A 23,197-nucleotide genomic window follows, 5' to 3' on the forward strand; every position below is an offset into this window, starting at 1 on the left:
CTTTTAAGTCTTTCCCCACTCAACTTTAATCTGCGTTTCTAGTTTTGGATTTCTCAACACTGGGAATATGACTGTGACCATCTGCCTTATCTATTCCCCTCATAATTTCAAGCCTCTACAAACAACCCAGCCTCCTATGTTCTGGGGGGAAAAGTTGCAGCATATTCAGTCTCTCCTTATAATTCAGGCCTACTAACTCAGATTATATTCTCATGAATCTTTTCTGCATCTTTTCCACCTTAAGAACATATTTCCTATCACTGGGTGACCAGAACTGTATACGATACACCAAATGTGGACTCACCAACATCTTGTGCAACTGCAGCATGGTGTTTCTGCTCCTCTAATTAATGCCCTGACCAATGAAGGCAAGATCCCAAATGCCTGCTTTCACTAGTCCTGCACAAACAGTAATATTACAAGCTCTTTCTAAATAATATATCAAATCTCAGGTGGAAAGGCTATAGAGAATTTAAGCACCTTTCTACAGTGATGCAGTACTGTCAAACTGAGACAGGAGTGAACATCTCTCAATAAATCAGAAAGCTACATGTGGAGCATTAAGTACATAATTGACTATTACCCTGTGGTGGTAAACTAAGTGATATATTATGCTTCTGGAATTCTGTTGGCATCCAGCTTTAGGAAGGCCATGAAAACAGGTCAACTCCCTTTATCCTGTTTCTCTGTATATTCACCAAGCTAAAGATATAGTGAGAGATCAGGGCAATACCTGGAATTGATGTGTGATATGTAAATGAGTCAAAATCAGGTTTGTTTTATGGCAATCTTGTTACACCATTGTCTTGGAATCAAGACAACTGTATACATTATTCTATTAAACTTGTAAATGTGCAGGATCAACATTTCTTCACTTGCATATCTCAATTTTTAAAAATCAGTTCCTATTTGTGGAACACAGTTTGGATACGAACATTTTTCCAAGCCACATCTCCCAGCTCCTAAAAGTACCAGAATGGGAGCAATCCTGGGATTATGGTAGTCGTCCAACATCTTGCGGTACACCAAGTAAAATATCTCAAGTTATGGTAGCACCAAGAGTGATAATGGGGTTGTAGTGTATGAGGAATGATCATATAACATGAAAGATAGTCCTGGGATTGTCGCACTTAAGAATATAGTCCTGGGATTGTAAGGTAAAAACATCATGAGATGGGACCGGAGAAGGAGTCACCCAGTACTAAGGAGTAACAGAATGCAGATGTGACCTTGTACACTCAAGATAAGCTTTGCACTAACAAGAATGATGTGCAGCAGACTAACAGAGAAGGATAGCAACAGTTTATTCATTGGACAATGTAATGGTATGATAATTTACTAAGTACGTATCCTGAGGTATAAAAAAAACACCACTTGCTGATAACGGCAGAATGCGCCTTCTCCAACTAACACTGTTAGTTGCAAGTGTTACAATCCGGCAATAAAGAACAAAGAACCTTGATTTCGACTCAGTCTGGTGTTTGACTCACTCATTCATGAACAAAGCAGACCTAACAGGATACAGCATGACTTGGAAGTGGACTGGAAAATTCATTGCTAGTGGATATATCATTCAGAACAAATAGTCTCCACTGTGAAAGAGTTGTTTTTTTTTTCAAATCCAAAGCTGTCTGGAACATCTGATGAGTGTATTGGTTGGAAACAAATGTTTTAATGTATACATCGGTGAATGTAAAGTTGATCAGGTTAGCATCAGAATAACTAATAATCTTATTGAATGATAGGCACCACTTGAGAGCCTCCTGCTGCTCTTAATTCTGAGTTTCCTTCATTTGAATGGCTTTCCTAATTATCTGCAAGAGCTTTCATGGCTCTTCCACCAGAGTTGTGACATCTGTGCAGGCCACCTTTAATGGATATTCATCCTACTCAGTAGAAAAAAATCTGAATTTTCAGACGACTACAGAATTGTAGTTCTATTTTAATTCAATGTGCAACTGCACAGAATGCAGATGTGACCACAACAGGAATGCAGTATAAAACTTGGTCACTTTCTAGAAAGTAGGATATATCGCCTTGCAAATGGTACGATAAAGGGTATCAAGTTTGTCTCTGGAGATCAAGGGGTTGACTTTAGAGGAAAGATGTGGTAGATTGGGTCCACACTCTATGTAATTGAGAGAATGAAATCCAAGATACTGATAATTTTTGTCATTATGGATGCTGTAAAGATGATGTCCCCGGTTGGAGATCCAGAACTAAGGGCCAAAGTCACAGGGTCAGGGAGTGGCTATTTAAGCTGATCAGGAGATATTTAATCTCTCAGAGGCTTGTGATCTTTAGAATCATTGAATATGTTCAGAGCCAAGTAGGCAGATTTTGTAATGTCATGGGAAATCAAGTTTTAAGGGGAAAAATGTTGTGACCAGTAATCAAATTAACAATGATCCTACTGTCTTCTCCCACTACTACTTTCTCTATACTTGATTAAGGAATGTGAGCTTGCATTTGTTTTTCTTCATTAGTTTAATGGCATAATGTTTGAAAAAAATAATCAGACATTTCCCAAGCTGGTTAATTACAAATCAATAAGTTATTTGTGTTGCAATGCCTGAATGAGTTCCATTTTGGTTACATTGGCTGCTCAGAAATGAGAAGCAGGCAGCCATTCAGCAAAAGGAGCCTCTCTAATGAGAACCCAGTACACATTCCTTACTTGGGAAGGCAATGGGGATCTGACCAGATACAGGCTGGTTGTTAAAACATACAGTTTTGTTTTCTGAATCATTTCCTTTGAAAGTAATCGCATTGCAGAGAAATAGTGAAGCAGCGGTTCCTGAAAATTTAAAACAATGTTGGAGCTATTTTCTAACAAGGAGATACATTCTCTTTCATTTGGTTGACTGTCTCAACACTAATGAATAACTCTCATTGTGGAAGCCTTCAGCTTCACAAAATTGAAAAGCCTTGCTGGATGTTTATGGAATAAAGTGGACACCAGATTCCACCAGGGCAAACTTTAGCCCCCATTTTATTGCTCTTCAGCTACTCACATGCACATAACTATCTTCAATGGAGATTGATATTCCTGTCACAAGTAATGCTTGCACTTCAACTAATCAGTCAAAACCTCCAGCTTTGTTCTAAACTGATGCCAAGGATACAGCGAAGCCAAGATTAGGTAAACAGATGTCAGTGTGAGGGAACCATGGCGTTCAATGCTAATGTTTTGCAAACAAAGTCTTCATACTATTTCACAATCGGGTGTCCCAGAATATGAAATGCATTTAATTTCCAAGTTAAAAAGAGCCATATAACACTAAAGCACATAAATAATCTGTGCTAAACAATTTATTCTGTCCAGTCCCATTAACCTGCATCCAGACAAGAGCCCTCCATACCCCTCCCATCCAGGAACTCAGATCCTTAGAACATTACAGCACAGAAACAGATCCCTTCAGCCCTTCAAGTCTGTGCCAAACCTTTTTTTTTGTTTAGTCCCACTGACCTGAACCTAGTCCATAGCACTCCATACCTCTCCTATCCATGTATCTGTCCAAATCCTTATATGTTAAAATTGAGCCAGCATTCACCACTTCAGCTGGCAGCCGAACACCTCTATCAAATCTTCACTTGTTCTTCTACACTCCAGGGAGTAAAGTCCTAAACTGTTTAAACTTTCCCTACAACTGCATTCCTGAGGTCCATGCAACATCCTAGTAAATCTTCTCTGCACTCTTTCGATCTTATCGATATCTTTCCTGTAGTTAGGCACCTTTCCTGTAATTAGGTCACCAAAACTGCACCCAATATTCCAAATATGGTCTCACCAATGTTTTATACAACTCTACCTTAACATCCAAGCTTCTATTCTCAATACCTTGATACACAAAGGCCGATATGCCAAAAGCTCTCTTTACAAACCTATCCACCTGTGACATTTATGTATCTGCATTCCCAGCTCCCTCTGTTCTACTGCATGCCTCAGTGCCCTACCATTTACCCTGCATGACTTTTCTTGGTTTGTCCTTCCAAAATTAAAAAAACCTCACACTTGTCTGCATTAAATTACATCTGCCATTTTTCAGCCCATTTTTTTCCAGCTGGTCCAGATTCCTTTGAAAGCTTTGAAAACCTACTTTGCTGTCCACACCACCTCCAATCTTAGTGTCATCTGCAAACATGCTGATCCAATTTATCATGATCGTCCAGATCATTGATATAGATGACAAATAACAATGTTGCCATCACTGATCCCTGAATCACACAATTAGTCAGGGGCCTCCAGTCTGAGAAGCATCATTCACCACTACTCTCTGACTTCTCCCATCCAGCCATTGTCAAATACCATTCACTACTTCACCATGAACACCTAGTATCTGAATCTTCCTGACTGACCTCCCATATGGAACCTTATCAAAGGCCTTACAAAAGTCAAGGTAGATAACATCCACAGCCTTTCATTTCATCAACTTTCCTAGTAACCTCCTTGATAAACTGGTTGATTAAACGCGACCTACCACACACCACATTGACTATCCCAATTAGTTCCTGGCTAGCCAAATAATTATATCTGATCTCTTAGAATACCTTACACTAATTTACCTACTGCAGACATCAAGCTCACTAACCTACATTTAAAAAAAATAATGGAATAATGCAAGTTAACCTCTAGTGGAGCTAAGGACATTTTAAATATTTCTGCCAGAATCCCTGCAATTTCTACACCAGCCTCCCTCAAGGTCTGAATGAATATGTTGTCAAGTCCTAGGGATTTATCCACCCTTATTCACTTTAAGACAGCAAACACTTCCTCCTCTTTAATCTATTCATGTTCCATGACCTTACTGCTTGCTTTCCTTACTTCCCACAACTCTATGCCCATTTTCCTGTGTGAATACTGATAAAAAAAACATTTAAGATCTCCCCATCTCTTTGGCTCCATAAAAAGCCAACCATGCTGATTTTCATAGGGACCATTTTTGTCCCTTACTATCCTTTTGCTTTTAATATACCTATAGAAACCCTTAGGATTTTCCTTCACATTGTCTGCCAAAGCAACCTCATGTATTCTTTAGTCTTCCTGATACTCTGAGATTTTTCTTGCATTTTTTTCTCCTCCTCAAGTACCTTATTTTCTCCATGTTGCCTATACCTGCTATATACCTCTTTTCTTCCAAACCAGATCCCCAAATATCCCTTGAAAACCAAGGTTCCCTATACGTGTTAACTTTGCCTTTAATCCTGAAAATGTAAGATATTCTAAGAGATCAGATATAATTATTTGGCTAGCCAGGAACTTATTGGGATAGTCAATGTGGTTTGTGGTAGGTCGTGTTTAATCAACCAGTTTATCAAGGAGGTTACTAGGAAAGTTGATGAAATGAAAGGCTTTGGATGTTGTCTACATTGACTTTTGTAAGGCCTTTGATAAGGTTCCATATGGGAGGTCAGTCAGGAAGATTCAGATACCTCCTTTGAAGTTTTTCCACTTGCACATCCTTGCCAAAAAAAAAATCAATTCCATGCATTCCAGATCCTTTCTCATTTCCACAAAAATTAGCCTTTCTCCATTTTAGAATCTCAACCTAAGGCACAGATCGATCTTTCTCTATAATTAAGTTGAAACCAATGACAATGATCACTGGACCCAAAATGTTCCCTTACACATTTCTGTCACCTGTCCTGTCTCATTTCCTAATAGGAGATCTAGTATTACATTAAGAAAACCTTCCTGAACATATTTCACCAACTCCAACTCTTTTACATAATGGGAGTCCCAGTCAATGTGGAAAATTAAAATTTCCTACTATCATAACCTTGTGTTTCCTCCCACTCTCTGATGTCTCTCAACAGATTTTCTACAATTCTCATTGACTGTAGGGCATTCTGTAACACAACCCCATGAGTGTGGTCATATCTTTCCTGTTTCTCAGCTCCACACTATAGCCTCAGTGGATAAGTCCTCTGCCTGAGGACAGATGTTTTATTTTTTCTCATGAACAATGTCACTCCTCCCCCTTTCAGCATCCTCTTTCTCTTTCCTCACACCCCCCCCCCCCACCCCCAAATTCTATCACATCTAAAGCAATGGAAGCCTGGAATGTTGAGCTACCAGTCCTGGACCACCTACAACCAAGTTTTGCTATTAGCCACAATGTCATAATTCCATGTGTCAATCGATGCTCTAAGATCATCTTCCTCATCATCTATGTGAGATGGCACTCTGGTTCCCATCCCTTTGCAAATCTAGTTGAAACCCACCAGAACATTACCAGCAAAACTTTTTACAAGGATATTAGTCCACCTTCTGTTCAGATGCAAAACATCCTATCAGAACATGTCCACCTTCCCTAATGATCCAGAAACATGAAGCCCTGCCTCAGTTCTTTAGCCACATGTTAAGTTGCTTTATCCTCCTATTTATAACCTCACTAGCACTTGGCATGGGTAGCAATTAAGAGATCACAATCCTGGAGGTTCTGTCCTCTAACCTAGCACTTAATTCCCTGAAATTTCTTTTCAGGACCTCCTTATCCACATCATTGGTCCCTATGTGGACCACAATATTTGGTTGCTCATGATCCTACCTAAGAATGCTGAAAACCCAATCTGGATATCTCACTCCCTGCCACCAGGGAGGTGATATATCATCCAGGATACTCAATCTCTTCCATAGAACCTCTTATCTAGTTCCCTTTAACTATAGAATCCCCTATTATTATAGTTCACTTCTTCTCCTCTCTTCCCTGCTAGCCACAGGACCAGACTCTGTGCCAGAGACTTGATCACCATGGCTTGTACTTGGTAAGTCATCCCTCCAACAATGCTATACTTGTTACTGAGTAGAACAGCCACAGGTGTGCCCTGCACTGTTGGTTTATTCCCTGTCCCTCACCTGATTTTCACCCATCTACCCTCCTCCTGCCTTCTCAGTGTGATAGTTTCTCTGTAACTCCTGACTATCATCCCCTCTGGCTCCGAAGTGATCCAGAGTTCATTTAACACCAGATACAATTCCTTAACTCAGCTTGTCAAGAGCTGCAGCTGGATCCAGTTCTCACAGGTGAAGTCATTTGGGATATTGCTGGCTTCCCTTACAACCAGCATTCTACAATGGAGTATTTCCCTGACTTGGCTGTCTTTACCCACCATCTATGACTAGACAGGAAAAAATATGATATATAAAACCTGCTTTAACCTGTAGAATCCATTTTATTCCTCAAATAAGGTGACCCTTTCTTACTTCAACTCCTGCACTGCCTCTACTTCTTCTCACCAAAGCCTTTCCATTCAGTGCACTCCCTCAATGACCACTTTTATTATGATGTTTTGATCACCTGACTTCAATTACCCTTCAATGTTGAATTTGATTGCCCAATCAACTGCTACCTGCTGAATCTCTCCTTTTCAAGACTTTTGTCTAGGACTCGAGCTTTAATGCCCAATCAACTGCTCCACTGTCTTCAACTATTGAACTTGACTGCCTATCCAAACTTGCTTAAATGTCAAAATTGAACCTTCATCCACCACCTTCACTTATAGTTCATTCCACACTCACACCACCCTCTGAGTGAAGTTCCTCTTAATGTTCCCCTCAAACATTTAACCTTCCACCTTCAACCTTCCTTCAATTCTCATCTCAGCTGAAATGGCCTGCTTGCATTTTGTCTATCTATACTCCAAATAATTTTGTATTCTTTTATCACATCTACCCCCATTATCCAAACCTCCAAGGAATACAGTTCTAACCTTTCTCTATAACAGCATTTTGTCCCTGCAACATCCTGGTAAATTTTCAATATGTATGTGATTGAAAGCTGACTTGAATCTGACAGAAGTAATACCCAGTAGATAGGACTGCTGTCATTTTGAAGAGTGGCATAGGCTCTTAGGGATTATGGTGTAGTTGAGAATCAAGGCTGAGATCAAAGATGTTGTAAACACTCAGAATAAAAGGAGAGTGTGTTGGAAACACTCAGCTGACAGATATGCTGCTTGACTGCTTGTTTCCAGTATTTATTCTTTTTTTTTAATTTTAGATTTCCATGATTTGCTTTTTTTTTAAATTTCTGGATCATACCTGAGGTCACTGAGTTAATTTTCCTTTGCATGCCAAAAATTGGTGCAGATCTTGTATGTTATCCAGAGGTCTTTTGCTGCTTTCTCCTGTGTCAGTTTAGTTCCCAACACTTTGTCGAGGGCCAATACAACATTGGAGCAATCTCAGCGTAGGTACCCAGCTGCCAGACACTCTCACTTAACACACAGACAGCCCGCTAGGTTCCAACCCTAAGGTTATAGCTGTGCTTTGGACCTCCAAATGTCCTTGATATCCACAGAAATTCAGTAACACATGGGAAATAAACCTACTATTAAACAAAAAGTTTTGTTCACATTTTTAAAAATGCTGTAGAGTACACATGCACATAAAAAAAAATTTAAATAATTGAAACTAATTTAAATAATCAAGAATGATTAGCCACTTGCCTTTCTATGTTATATGTTCTGGTAACATGTTGCAGGAAGTATATGGTGACTTTGGAGAGGGTGCAGAAGAAGTTGTTCACCAGGGTGGTGTCTAGTTTCAGGGGTATTCACTATTAAGAGAGATTGGACAAACTTGGTCTATTTTCTCTGGAGCATTGGAGGCTGAGGGATGACCTGATGGAAGTGTACAAAATTTATGAGAGGCATAGATAGTATTGATTGTCTGAGTTTATCCCTAGGGTGGAACTGTCAAATACTGGAAGCTATAAATTTAAGTTTTTAACACAGGTATCAGAGGAAGTTGTGGAAGCTGGTATGATAGCGACTTTTAAAAGTCATTCAGACAGAAAGATAGTACACAGAGAATGGAGGGTTAATGGCCTGTTTCTTTGCAATAATGTTCCATGTTCACATGGAGCCATTCTATCCCATTCATTAAAGGAGGTATAATCCAGCAGAGGTGTCCCAGCCATAGTGTTGGGAAGCCAGCAGAGGATCCTACAGTCTCGTCAGTCTTCAAGATATGTCTCAGCATTGGCAATGATGGTGATCTCCAAATTCTGAGTGTTTTGTTATAATCACTTCACTTTATAAAATCACAGCTTATTGGGTGTGCCAGCAGTAGAGTTTTAGTTTAATATGGTCATGGTGTTTGGCACAGACTGGTCAGAAATGCTGTACTGTTAAATGAGGTCCTAAGAGAGCACAGGAGGGAAAATTATTATTCAACAGCAGATGGAACTATAAAGAGTTTGTTCAAAGTTGAAGGAAGTGCCAGCATTGCCTCACAGCTTCAATATCATTTAGATTATATCAAAGGATATTCTCTGCTCATAAATTATTTTGCATTATTAATATACCGAAGAGAGTTGTGATATTACATACTATAGTTAGAATAAAAGGTAGCAATAAATTTTAAAACATTTTTGCTGCTGTAAATATAGAAACATATTTGGAAACTTGTAAATTTATTACAGAGTCATGACAATTAGCTCTATTGAAAAATATGGCAATAATATACATCTTGTATTCACATTAAAAATCTGATAAGGAGTTTTTCAGTTGAAGTTGAGAAACAGAAATAGGTATAAACTATGTATAGGCTCTACCTGTCAATAAAATCATGACTGATCTGATCTTGGTCACAGACTTCTACAGCATGGAAAAAAAACAAGTCTTTTGGACTAAATTTCCTGCTGACAAAGTTGCTTAGTTAAAATAATCTAATTTCTTTGTGTTTGGCTGATAATCCTGGCCTATCCTTGTACATGTCTAAATGTATTTTAAATATTGTAATATTTCTATTATTTCCTCAGGCCACTCATTGCAGGTATCTCACATCCTTTCTGTAAAAAAAATGCCCTTTTAAATCTTCCCCCCACCCCATTCAATCTCTCCTCTCTTTCAATCCCCCTTTCCTCAGAAAAAAAATATTGAGCTTATCTATAGTTTTTCCTCCATTTTTCTTCTCATCGCATTCAACTTTTCCATAGTTCAAAAAGGGGTCTACTTCCTGAAAGTATTCAATGACTCAACTTTCACAGGTCCCTTGGGTAGACAATTCCAATAATACACAACCCTTTGCACTCAAACTCAAGAGTTATTTGCATTTTACCAAACACACAATCTGCCATCAAGGAGCACAGAGAGTTTTAATTAAAAAAAAAATAGTTTTAGCAAATTTCACTTTGTATATTTAAAGGTGGTAACTAGGTGAGATTTAATTAAAACAGCTGAAAATGACTTTATCACAAATTTCTGATCATTTTTGCCATTTCAGCACTCTGCAGGTTAGTACATATTAAATTAATGAAATTCAGGATCTTTATTGGTTCTTCCAAATCATGGGTCAAGATAGCCAATTTCCTTCCCTAAGGGACAATTGAATTGAATTATTTATTACTATGTGTACTAAACTACAGTAACAAACTTTGTTTTGCGTGCTGTCTAGGCAAGTCTGCCTCAACGTGGCAGGAAACGCAAGAATAAATGAAATGAAAGTGCAGGGTGTAGTGTTAAAGAGAAAAAGTACAGTTAAAAAAAAGTGTGTAATCTTATGCCACTGGAATATCCATTCAAGAATCTGACAACAGAGGAGTCTGATAACAGTTTGAGTGAACCAATGACATTCTCCAGATTGTACGGCTGGCCGTTCTTCCATTATTATGCAATGAGGTTGCACCTCCCTTTAAATAACTTATTACTCCAACTCTGACAGTTCCCAGTATCTTAGGTCAGAATCAGAATTTATTGTCATGAACAAATCACAAAATTGATTGTTTTGCAGCAGTAATCACAGTGCAAACATTCATATGAACCACCTTACAACAATTAATAAAAATAATGCATGCAAAGAGAAAGTAACACTTTACAGTGTCTTTGGTTCATTGATCATTCACGAATTTGATGGCAGCAGGGAAGAAGCAGGCCTGTGCTGCTTGCTGAGTGCTCATCTTTAAGCTCCTGTACCTTTTTTTTCCCTGATGGTAGCAGAGTGAAGAGGGCAAGGCCTGGGTGGTGGGGGTCCTTGAGGATAGAGGCTGTTTTCTAAAGACACCACCTGTTTAGGTGTTCTCTATGAAGTGAAGTCTGGTGCCCATGATGCAGCAGGCCATGTTAACAACCTTCTGGAGCCTTTTCCTATCTTAAGCGTTGGCACCTCCGTACCAGACAGTGATGCAACTAGCCAGGATGCTCTCCACTATAAACCTGTAGAAGTTTTCATGACATACCAAATTCGGTGACGTACCAAATCTCCTCAAACACCTCACAAGTATAGCAGCTGGTGAGCCTTCTTCGTGATTGCATCCACATTAAGTTCCGAAACAGATCCTTGGAAATATGGACTCCCAGAAATTTGAAGTTCTCGTCCATCTCCATTACTGAGTCTTCGATGAGGACAGGATCATGTTCCCCTGACTTCTTCCTGAAGTCCACCATCATCTCCTTGGGTTTGAGCACAAGGTTGTTGGCATGACACCACTCAACAAAGCTGTTCTATCTTCCTCCTGTACACTTCCATATTGCTATTTGTGATCTGCCGACAGTTGTGATGTCATTGGCAAATTTGTAGATAGTATTGGAATTGTGCCTGGCCACACAGTCATGGCTGTATAGTGAATAGAGCAGTGGGCTAAGCACGCATCCTTGAGGTGGACCTGTGTTGATAATCAGTAAAGAGGAGACATTTTTACCAATTCGTACTGACTGTGGTCTTCCAATGAAGAAGTCAAGGATCCAGTTGCAGAGGGGTTTGCAGAGGCCCAGAGTTTGTAACTTCTTGACCAGCACTGAGGTAATAATGGTGTTGAGGGCTGAACTGAAGAGCAGCTGTATATGTGAGTAAGCACAGAAATTATTATCCTGTTTCCAAAAAAGGAATTGCATTCTGATAACACATCTTCTCACCTCAGGGCATTTCAATGTACTTCTCCATAGCAGGAAAGTTTTAGACACAGTGTTAATGTAGGTAACAAGGCAGCCGATTTGTACCCAGCATGTTCCTTTGAACACACTTGTGATATTAGTTATCAGTAAATAAAATAAACTGCAGATGCTGGCAAATTGAAAATGCCATCAGCATTCAGTAAATCAGGCAGCAGGTATGCAAAGAGAAATAGAGTCAAAGTTTCAGAACTGGATCTTTATTCTGAAATTGTAACAATGTTCTCTCTCTGGAGGTGCTGCCAGACATGTTGAGTGTTTCCAGATGATTTTTTTTTGTTCTTTTGTTGGACCAGCTGAGGAATTTAGATTAGTATTTTTGGTTTGGAATAAATATGAACAAAGACTGATAGTCAGCTATCAGGTTCTGGCCTAACCAAAACATTACTTCACGAACATGGCCATACTGACACTGCATGGCCAACTCTGGACAGTCATTTATTTACTTGCTTGGCTATTAATTATTTATTTTACACTTAACTTCCTGTTTTATTTATTATCCTTTATTTCTCTTATGTATTAACCATAGTTGAATGTTTATGTACATAGGGAGCTGCAGCAAATAAGACCTTCATTGCATCTGTATATTGTACTTGTGTATATGATAATAAACTTCATTCTTTGACAAATTAGGGAGAATCCATCTTTGAAACAGAACTATGATTTTTTTTTTCATTCACCCAAATGAAAAGCCAAAGCCTTATCTGAGAAAATAAGACAGTAATAAAACCAGCAATGAACACAATGCAGAAAAGTCACATATTCTTGTGTGGGTATTCATCCTTTGTTCTTCATATGAAATAAATACTAAAAAAAGTCCCAACTTCTTGCTATCCACCTGTAGGTTTTAGCCCAATGACTGAGATTTGAGTCATTAATTGGGGGACACCATCTAAATGACTTCAACCACTCGTGTGAAAAATCAGAATTTCCCACTATCCAACATCTCATCTGGTGCTGAGTTACATTTTAGTGTTCTGATCCCTGAATTTCCAAAACACAATGCAACTTATAGCAGCCACAATATCATGGTTTTGATCGCTGATGAGAGTAAATGTTAATCTCCATTTGAAAGGGGATGATGGCACAGTTACTCGAGCTGCTGCCTCAGTGAGCCTGAGACCCAGGCTCTTCCTGGCTTCTGCCTCCGTGAATTTGCACATTCTTCCCATGACCCTACAGGTGCTCTGGTTTCCTCTCACATTCCAAAGACATACGGGTCATTGGGTTAATTGGCTGCTGTAAAGTTTCCTCGCATGTAGGTACATTGGAAGGAAGTTGATGGGAATGTGAGAGAATAAAATGGAAATGGTGGAGGATTTGTGTAGCTGAGGGCCATTTGCATGCTCTATGACCCTATGACTGACGATATGGCCCTCGAGGTGAAAATTCTACAAGTGGAGATCCCTTTCATGAAGATCCCATGATTAAATATCCAAATATTAGTTGAAGTGTAAATGTTTTATTTTCCTAAATGGTTGCTTGCTCTAAATTAGAATTAATTGTAAGTTGCCGTCTTCTGGGGTAAGAGGGTAAAGGAGTAACTCAGGATAGTTTGTCCAAATGTGGGGTTGGAATGAAGCAAAGAAGAGCATTAATGCCCATGTTCTTTGCTCTTCTTTCTAGTCTCAGAAGCGTGTTACATTTCACCTCCCCGATGGCTCCCAGGAAAGCTGCAGTGATAGTGGTCTAGGAGACCATGAGCCGGTAAATGGTGGCCTGCTGATCTCACACCCTCTCCCTCTGGTTCAGCCGCAGGACGAGTTCTACGAGCAGGCTTCCCCAGACAAGAGGACCGAGGCTGATGGCAATTCTGACCCGAACTCTAGTAAGTGACCACTTCTTCCTCTTCCAGACATTGGTGCTGTACACTCGAAACTTCACTCAACCAGGGACCACATTGGTCTTTTCCTTAGTCCTGCCAAAGTTTGCAAGGTCAGTTCTTGTTGCCTCCCTTCATTGGTTTGAATGTGTTCGCAGGTGACATGTGGAGCCACAAGTCAGATTGCTTACTACGATGCAATTTTTTAGATTCTCTCCTTTCATGTATTACTTGTGAGACTTGTGCCTTCTCCATTATGGTGAAGTTCCAAACTCTGTATGCTCCTGGCATCCAGCAATGGTTGGGTTGGAACTAGTGCTTGGTTGTGGGGACGGATTCATTTGGGAGATGGAGAAACTATCATTCTCTCTGCTGATTTTTCCCCCAACTTTTTCTATTCACATCTCCAGTAACTGGATATGATACTACAAGTTTAAGCATTCCCCCTTACGAATCTAATTTGACGAGAGAGCAGAAAGAGATGGAATGGCTGTTTATCTTGGACAGGATCACTGAGGCCAGCTTTCTATTCAGTGAGATATGCTGACTTCATTGGCTGTTGAATGGGTTTCTTTACACCGTGATCATTTCTTATGAGATATAACCTGATCTTCTGTAATCTGATCTTACGATTATTTATAAAGCAGATCACAAATGAGATGTGTACAAATATTATTTTGGTGCCTCTTCAAACCTATTTATGAGCATCTTATAAGTCATTATCTTTGTATGATTTGCCCTGATGAATTTTAATTTTTGAATTACTGTATAATTTGAATTTAAATCAAGCATCAGTGCTTTACAATGTTGCAACATGAAGGAACCAATACTTTAAATTGTGGAAGAAACAGATTGCAAACTGGAACAGCAGAGTCTGTGGATTAATTTGCTTCCTATTTTGCATTCTGCTGATAAGATTAGGATTGTAAAACCCTGAGGTGCTTGCGAAACAAAGAGTGAAGGATTACAGGGTTGGATGGGACAGTGGGGTTTAACTCACAATCATATCAGCCATAAAACAGCAGAAGCTTCCCCATTAAATGAATTTCAAACACAGCTTGACAGATTTTTGAATATGAGAATCTGGGTTTTTCGGAGTTAGGTTCATGGCCAGATCAGCCATAATCTTATTGAATGGCAGAGAAGGCTGAATAAGTCTGATGGCCAACTCTGCTCCTTTTACTTGTGTTGTTATTGATTGGTGGTGCCAGTTGAAAGGGCTAAGTGGCCTATTCCTGCCTCTAACATGTGCTTTTGTTGCAGTTACTGATATTACTCATTTGATACAGAATGTCATGCAATATCCAACGAGGAATAAAGCAGATGAAATTAGAGCTCTGACATATCAGTATTGTGGCATTCACAAGATGGAGAGTCTCCAAGTTCAAGTTTATGGTCACTGGTACAGTGGGAAGTGTTCTTCTGCAAGCAGTCTGGCAAGTTAACTCTAACCTTTATACAATTGCACCAAGTAGCAGGGCAAGGGCACAGATACAGAGCAGAAAGAGTTTAGGGTTAAAATGAAAAAAAAGATCAATTAGTGACAAACAAGGGCAACATGAGCGCTCAGTTGGGTTCATTCAGTGGCTTGTTGTTGAGATGAAGAGATTGTGTTTAAGCCTGTGGGTTTGCAAGTTCACACTCTTGAACCTTCTCCCCAGTGTGAGGACAGAGAAGAGAGTGTTTTGGGCTTGGATGCTCAACTGACTAGGTGTAGTCTCACCAATACCGTGTAACACAAGCCTGCCTATTCAAGAACTCCAACCTGTTCACAATAAAGGCCAATTGCCTTCATCACTGCTTGTTGCACCTTTCTTCTATCTTTTTGTGACTTGTGCACTGGAACCCCTCTGGATGATAATCAATGCTGTTAATCTTACTGTGATTTTTGATAAAGTTTAACTAGTGCTGTGAGAGGAGAAGCCATGCATTCTGCATGAACGTTTCCCCATAGGACCAAAAGAAACCCCATGGACTTTAATTCTTCAAAGCTTGTAAATGTTTGCTGTTGATTTCAAAATAAGCCACCTCAGGAAGTCTGCCATTTTGTTAACCATTGTAAAAGGAAATTAAAGGTAACAATTAAATCCAGTGGTTTTCAAACTTCCCCCTTAACCCACAAACCACCTTAAGCAATCTCTATGCTCTGTGATTAATAAGGGATTGTTTAAGGTGATATGTGGGTGGAAAGAAAAAGTTTAAAAACCAGTTTTAATCGTCCCTCATTGACTCGTTATGTGCACGGTTTCATAACTCCAGAGGAAATTGGCCAATTACCATTTTTCTCTACCAAAATATTTCAGTAACAATTGGGTCTAGAGCAGTGATCCTCACCCTTTCCTTCCCACTCACGTACCACCTTAAGCAATCCCTTACTAATCACAGAGCAATTATGACACAGGGATTGCTTAAGTTGGTATGTGAGTTTAGTGAGGCAGTTTGAAAACCACTGATTTAATCCAATCTAATAATCAAGAAGAGAGCAAGCATACCTTGGAAAAAAATAGTTTGTTCATAGAAGCCCAGAAAACAGGAGATGGTATCCTGCCAAGTGTACAAGAGTAATGTTCTTCCCTATTACGAGTTTTCTCTGTAAAATTGGTTGCATTTTTTCATGGTTTCATTGCTTCTTGTTGATTTCAAGGATAATGCATGATTTAAATAGAGAAGTAATGAAATATTGAACAAAATTGACCGAACCAAAGATAATTTGCTGGGTTTTAAAATAAATAAGATCTTTATCTTGCTCACTTAAATTGGGGTCTAGAGAGGGTGGCTTAGGAACTGGTCAATTATTTGCTCAGGCTGTGTAGGCAAGATGGTTTACTTACTTTTAATGTGTAAGGAGGTTGGACAATAAAATAGAACACTGGAAGAGCTCAGCTGGTTAGGCAGATTCTGGGGAGGCAAGAAATGTAAAAGTAAATGTTTCAGGTTGAAGCCTTGCATTAGGACTGATAGAGAAGAGGAATGATGGGCAGATGGAACCAAATGCAGGAGGTTGTGGGACAGAAGATGGCAGGTGAAAAGTGGAACCAAATGAGGAAGGGATGAAGAACAAATTGGGAATCAGGAGGGAGTGATAGAAGGGAGAGGTGAATAAAGGCAGACAGGTGTGTACTTGTGTGTGTGTGTGTGTGTGTGTGTGTGTGTGTGTGTGTGTGTGTGTGTGTGTGTGTGTGTGTGTGTGTGTGTGTGTGTGTGTGTGTGTGCATGTCAGAAGTGTGTGTTATCTGAAATTGGAGAAACCAATGTTCATTCATTAGGTTCTAAATGAGGTTACAAGGATGTTGTTCAGCCTTCCTGGTCTATGAAGAGCAATTCCATCAATCCCATTTCCACATTCCTTATTTTCCTGCATATCTACAACTTATTGTGCCTTACACATGCCCACCAACTCCACTTTGAGACTTCAACAAAGCAAAAATATAATTGTTGGACCAGATTTTGAAGATCAACTGCAAAGAGAACCAGGGCTGTGATCAGATGGAGCAGTTGATTAAAATACATATTATGCCCTGTGGTTACATTGTGTGGCCTTGTGAATTTTGTTGATTGATTGAACACGAGATTTGACATTACCTGTAATGATGTCGTTGTAGCATTAATGAACTTGCTTCTTTTGAATTTATTTCTCAGTTTAATAGAAGAGTTAACATACTTGAATGAAATTGTTTGAGGCTACCATTAACATAATGAAAGGAGGTGCTCTGTACCAGCCTGTTTGCTTGTGATAATTCCATTGACACTAATTTGTGGACTAAATCAATTTCTTGCCATGTTTCTCTTCGACCGTTGCATGAAGTTATATAATAAAGTATTAAAATTGTTTTCTGTTTTACAGTGTACTTGTCTTCATCAACTAATATCATGTACAAAGTCTCTGCAGGTACCTGCAACACACTTATAGGATTATTTGTTCTGATGTACTGATTGTGAACTTAAGAGAAATTAAGTTGCTTTATACGTATCATCAAGACCCTTTGAGATTTTACTGAGATTTCATTGGTTGGCAGGGAAAATAAAAAATGTATTTCATAGTTTCAAAATTATTTTGATTATAAATTTGTTGCAATGATCCAGCTCAATTACATATATTAAATTTCCTGCTCCCAAGTAGCACAAAGATTTGCCTGCAGTTTCCTCTAAAGTGATGTGGGGAATGCCCACTACCTGATGGCGTGAACAGTTAACGTGTCCATCTGCTCAGAGAGCATTGAACAGGTGCCTAAACGTTTATTTGGGATTGTCAGAACCAGATATCTGCTGTTATTCAGAATCTTTTGGGTTTCAGAACCATTTTGAATTTGTTACTTTTAAGCAAATGCCTCACTCCTAGACCCCACCATTTGTACCCACCCCTGGTCATCCGTGTCCCACCCCAGTTGTCTGCCCCCCCAGTGGTTCGTTTCCCCACCCCACCCCCACATCTAACTCACAAAGTGACAGCAAGGGTGCAGTGCTGCTAAGCCCAGAGTTAATGGAATGCCACACCTGATCACGACAGCGGCTTAATGCAGGAGCAATGGTCATCTTTGTTACCCATAATTCCTCATGCAGCTGGAACATCTCTTCCAGTGCATGAGGGATTATGGGTAAGGAAGATGGCCATTTCTCCTGCACTGAGCCAGCTGCTGCCTGCTTCTCTCCCATAGGGTGCTAGTGGCCGAGATTCATCTTTCCACCAAAGGTAAAAGAGGGTGCCCACAGGGGTGGGGACATGGACGATGGGGAGTGAGGGGGCCTCCCTCTGAAAATGGAAAATGGAGAATTTATTATGGGAAATTAATGTTACCTATGTATAATGTAATCCACTGAAAAATGGGCAGTTTTTGGAGGTTGCCGATGCTTGGAATCCTGGATGAAAGGTTAAGAGCCTGTATTGGAGTGGAGATTAAGAGTTAGACACTCATTGAGCTGATGAAAATTAATTTTGACATTTTTGCAATAAATTATTGATGAAATATAGAATTTGTGGGAAAGTCATGTTTAACTATGGTATGCATTTTCATTCTGTTTATTACATCAAGGTGTAGTGGCCTGAACCTGACTGAATAAGCCCTTAACATAGCTCTTAAGTGCAGCCTATCTTTATCTTGTAGTACCTCACTTCTAAGTCAGAAAGAAATGTATAGTTCAAATCCCACTTAGTATGCTTAATCTTCAAAATCAAGATTGATGCTGGCTGTTGCGCGTAATTTTCAGTGATACAAATTCCTGAGGCCCTCTTCAGCTGGACATATATAAATATATATATATTTCTTTGGCTTGGCTTCGCGGACGAAGATTTATGGAGGGGGTAAAAGTCCACGTCAGCTGCAGGCTCGTTTGTGGCTGACGAGTCCGATGCGGGACAGGCAGACACGGTTGCGGCGGCTGCAGGGGAAAATTGGTTGGTTGGGGTTGGGTGTTGGGTTTTTCCTCCTTTGCCTTTTGTCAGTGAGGTGGGCTCTGCGGTCTTCTTCAAAGGAGGTTGCTGCCCACCAAATTGTGAGGCGCCAAGATGCACGGTTTGAGGAGATATCAGCCCACTGGCGGTGGTCAATGTGGCAGGCACCAAGAGATTTCTTTAGGCAGTCCTTGTACCTTTTCTTTGGTGCACAATATATATAAAAATCCCCTGTCCTCCATTTTGAAAGAGAATGGAGACATTATTCCCAGCATGCTGTTGAATGTTTATCCCTCCAATTACATTATTGTGACAGACTGCAGTACAATTTCATGTGCTGTTTTCCGCATGGGTTCACGATAGACCTGTATTATTTTTGAACTCTGCTTCTGAAATTTGCTTGCCTGGATTTTAAATCTAAGATGAATATGAATGGTTCAGCACATTGTGCATTCAACGTGTAAATCTGAGCACAGATATGGCCACCATATCTCATGGGAACTCCACTTCTCTAGTGGTCATTCTAAAATTCTGGAAGGCATGGTGCAAGTAGAAAATTTGCTTATTTTTGTTCATTGTTTCCATCTCACACTCCAATATTCCTTATGGCCTCTGAATGAGATGATCTGATTAGTGTCAATAAATGATGAACTATGATTGAATTTTCTTGTGGGTTTGTACTCAAGAAACCACATGGATTTACAGCTGACAGTCAAGATCGAACTGCTTCTGTGTCACGGATGGTATGCTAATTTACAGCAATTCCTTGCATCTGATGTATCATATATTTTCTGAGTACTGTCAAATGAGGATTAAGTTTTAGATTTTATTTAATTCATCCTTCCCAGAGTAAAATTGACTTATTGTCTATGAACATCCTTGGAACCTATTCATTTCAGATTGACTATTGATTCATATCTCACCAAAGAGTTTTGTTTCATTATCTGTGGACACCAGTGTGTAGCTGCTTTGACAGTACTTTTATTCCCATGTTTGGCTTTACCTTCACATTTGATTTGTAAATCCAGCAATGACTTTACTCTCTTAACAAGCACACTCCATGCAGTTTCAGTCAGGATTGTACAAGTTGAATACAAGCTCCCAGGGTTAAGTCTTGAAGTCAGCAGATGTTGTAGTGCCTGATATGTCATATTAACTCATGAGCCAGATGCCCACAATCCAGCCTGGCCGAGGTGTGTCAGTGAGTTTCTGTGATCCATAACTGTTTGATGATTGGCCAAGATCTAAAAATGCGGAGGTCATTGAGTTGACATTGTAAAGCTGACAAATTCAGAGTCAGGTTTGAGTTGATCTTGATTGAGGATGTGTGCATTAATTTGGAGAACAGGAAAGATATATTCCAGATGCAAACAAGTGAATGGTGACAAGCCTGCAATCACAGGGGTGGCTTGTGGGATGGGAGTTGGTACAGGAGATAGGAACCTGGGGGTGGGGGTGGAGTTCTCTGGCAATCAATACTCAGGAGCTTGTGGGTGTAGCGGATTATCAAGTTATGATGAAAATATGGGGTTGGTGGAGATGGCGAACAGCAGGAGTCCAATCAAAACAAGAATGTGTGAAAGGAATGTACCTTTGTCAAGTTCTGGAGCCTGGTTGGGAGGATAGCTTTAAATTAGACTTTCAACAAGCAAGGAGTGCCAATGTAAACATGTGGAGCAATAGTTCGACATTCTCTGAAATTAGGATAAATTTCCAACAGGCTCTTTTGTTGTTGTGTTTTTGATGATCTTGATTCTTGACCACTTCCTGGCTCTGAAGAGACTTTTTTTCTTTATCTCCTTTCTTCTTTTGCAAGACAGAGCTTGAGTGGAATGGAAAAGAAAGCTTTTTCACTATATCTCAATGCACATACATGATGGTAATACATAAATCTAAATCTATTGCTCATCACTGCTTCTTGAGTCAGACCATGGCACCTTGTCTTCAATGTGTTCAAAGATGACTGATTAGATCTAACTTTCAAATTGGTGACATAGGTGCAGGGATTTTTGTGGCATCAGTAGTTCTTGTTTTTTTTAGATTCTCTTCTTTGCTTCCTCCATTCAAGCTTCCTCATATAAATGAGCACTGCAATTTTTTTGTGGGTATGCCGAGCAGGACAACCCAATACTTGTTGTTTCTTATAATATGTGTAATGTTGAAATGCTTCACGGATGTTCTAGGTCAGCCATTCTCTTCAAAGGCCATAAAGCCCCCCCCAGGACTGGGGGGAGGGGTGGTGTGAGGTGGGAGGGGAATGTCAAAGCACATTTCAGGGAGGGCCACAGATGAAATCCTAAATATTATTTTGTTTTTTATATAGTCTGTAGGAAAGAAACTAACTACACTTGACTGTTTCACAGGAAAGGAGTGTGCTGGTGGGAACAAGTTTGGAGAGTTCAAGAAGTAACAAGTCTGGGACACATTATATTAACAAACAGTGGTTTTCATTTAGCTGCAGGGGAATTTGCAAAAGGGAACGAACACACACACACACACACACACACACACACACACACACACACACACACACACACACACACACACACACACACACACACACACACACAGCAATTACATACAAGTACTCACTACTACTGACAGATCACTGCTAATTGTGGCTCCCATGTTTAAACTCACAGATTGCTGCTAATTGCAGTTTCTACAGCAAAATCCAAGGACAAAACAAGCAGTACCCACCACCCTTTGCGAACTAGTAAGCATAGTAAATGGTAAAATCTGTTTACAATCTACTATGGGTGAGACACTACAATCAACTCCAGGTAAATGCCACAAACAGCCTGCATAGAGCTCACAACTAGTTCTGTAGCATGACCCACGGCTCACAAGCTAGATCAGACCCTTCACAGTCGGTGTTCCGGAGTTCGCAACCTGAAGTGGATCTCAGGGATGTCTCTAGGAAATAAAGAGAGTGGTCGACTCCACATGGTGGGCTTAATGTTGCAGTCAGCTAGAGGGACCAGCCCAGCTGCACCCACATAACCTGTGAGGACCAATGGCCTTGGAGGACTCAGTCCAGGTGCACCTAGATGACTTAGGAGAACCAATTGTATGGCAGTTTCACCTGTGTGTGGATCTGATCTTGATTGACATGGGGAAATGACTTTCGACCTGCCTGATCAAATGACCCTCCAGGAGCAAGCTCCTTTGTTCGGAGCAGTTTCCTGTCTGACCTGTGGGATAATCCTCCAGCTAATAGGTGGCCCATAAACTTTGAGCAGAGTCCTAAGGGAGCCATAGCCAAAAAAAAAGGTTGAGAATGGTTGTTCTAGGAGACACTTTGAATTTTCTTTTCTGCCCACCACATGACCGTTTGCCCTCAGTTAGCCAACCACCACCTAACACAGATATGACTATAGCAATCTTTAAAAGGGAATTACCTCCATCTGAGAAAACACCAAAACAAGGCAACTGAGTTGTATATTTTTACTCCCAAATTAAGCGAGCAAACACATTCATCTTGCCAAATTCATTGCTAAGAAAGTGCATCAAAATGTCACATTAACCCACAAAGACCTTGCAGCTGAGTGAGACATTCCACAGACATTCCCCTTGCAATGTCCCTCCTGTAATGAGATCAGCATGTTTTGGCATGCCATTTACATAGTCTTCGCAAGCTTCTCATAATTCCCTTCTTATTTCTTTATAAAAACGGGACAGAGTAAGTTGGCCTCTTTTGATGGGTTATTTGTGATTGCAACTTGGCAAGACCCTTTTTATGTAAGAGCAGAGGACTAACTTATTAATAATTTTAATGGAATTCTTTTGACCTGCTGAGTTGAAGTCTTTGAATTGCAATCCCCAGTTTGCTCAACTTCTTTAAATATGTTAACTGTGTGAATTTGTTTCATTTGGGGAAATAGTTTGCTTTGACTGCTTGTCTTTTTATTTAAGAATGCAAGTTTAACTTGTCAGTTTTGTATTATTGCTGAACTAAGCATATCTTTGGGGACAGTCTCATTCAGTTTCCTCGCCACTTTGTGAATTGGAATGGATTTTAATTAAATGATTTACTTCCCATGGATTTGTAAAAACTCTGCTCATGAAAAGAGTAGACTATCTATTTGAGC

General features: G+C 39.9%; 1 protein-coding gene across 5 annotated transcripts in view; it reads left to right on the top strand.

Moving 5' to 3' along the window:
* The window catches only part of LOC138739109 (protocadherin-9), an 852,748-nt gene that overhangs the window by 484,595 nt on the left and 344,956 nt on the right, over window positions 1-23,197 (top strand). For 3 of the 5 annotated variants that reach the window (XR_011342008.1, XM_069890595.1, XM_069890592.1), the window contains exon 2: window positions 13,522-13,723. Coding sequence is in view for 4 of the 5 variants with exons in the window: in XM_069890595.1 (XP_069746696.1) it covers window positions 13,522-13,723 (202 nt within the window). In the remaining variant the exon portion in view is untranslated. The remainder of the gene's footprint in view (window positions 1-13,521; window positions 13,724-23,197) is intronic. The other 2 variants (XM_069890593.1, XM_069890594.1) reach the window with 1 other exon arrangement.

The sequence above is a fragment of the Narcine bancroftii genome, chromosome 7 (assembly GCF_036971445.1).
Source record: "Narcine bancroftii isolate sNarBan1 chromosome 7, sNarBan1.hap1, whole genome shotgun sequence".
NCBI lineage: Eukaryota > Metazoa > Chordata > Chondrichthyes > Torpediniformes > Narcinidae > Narcine > Narcine bancroftii.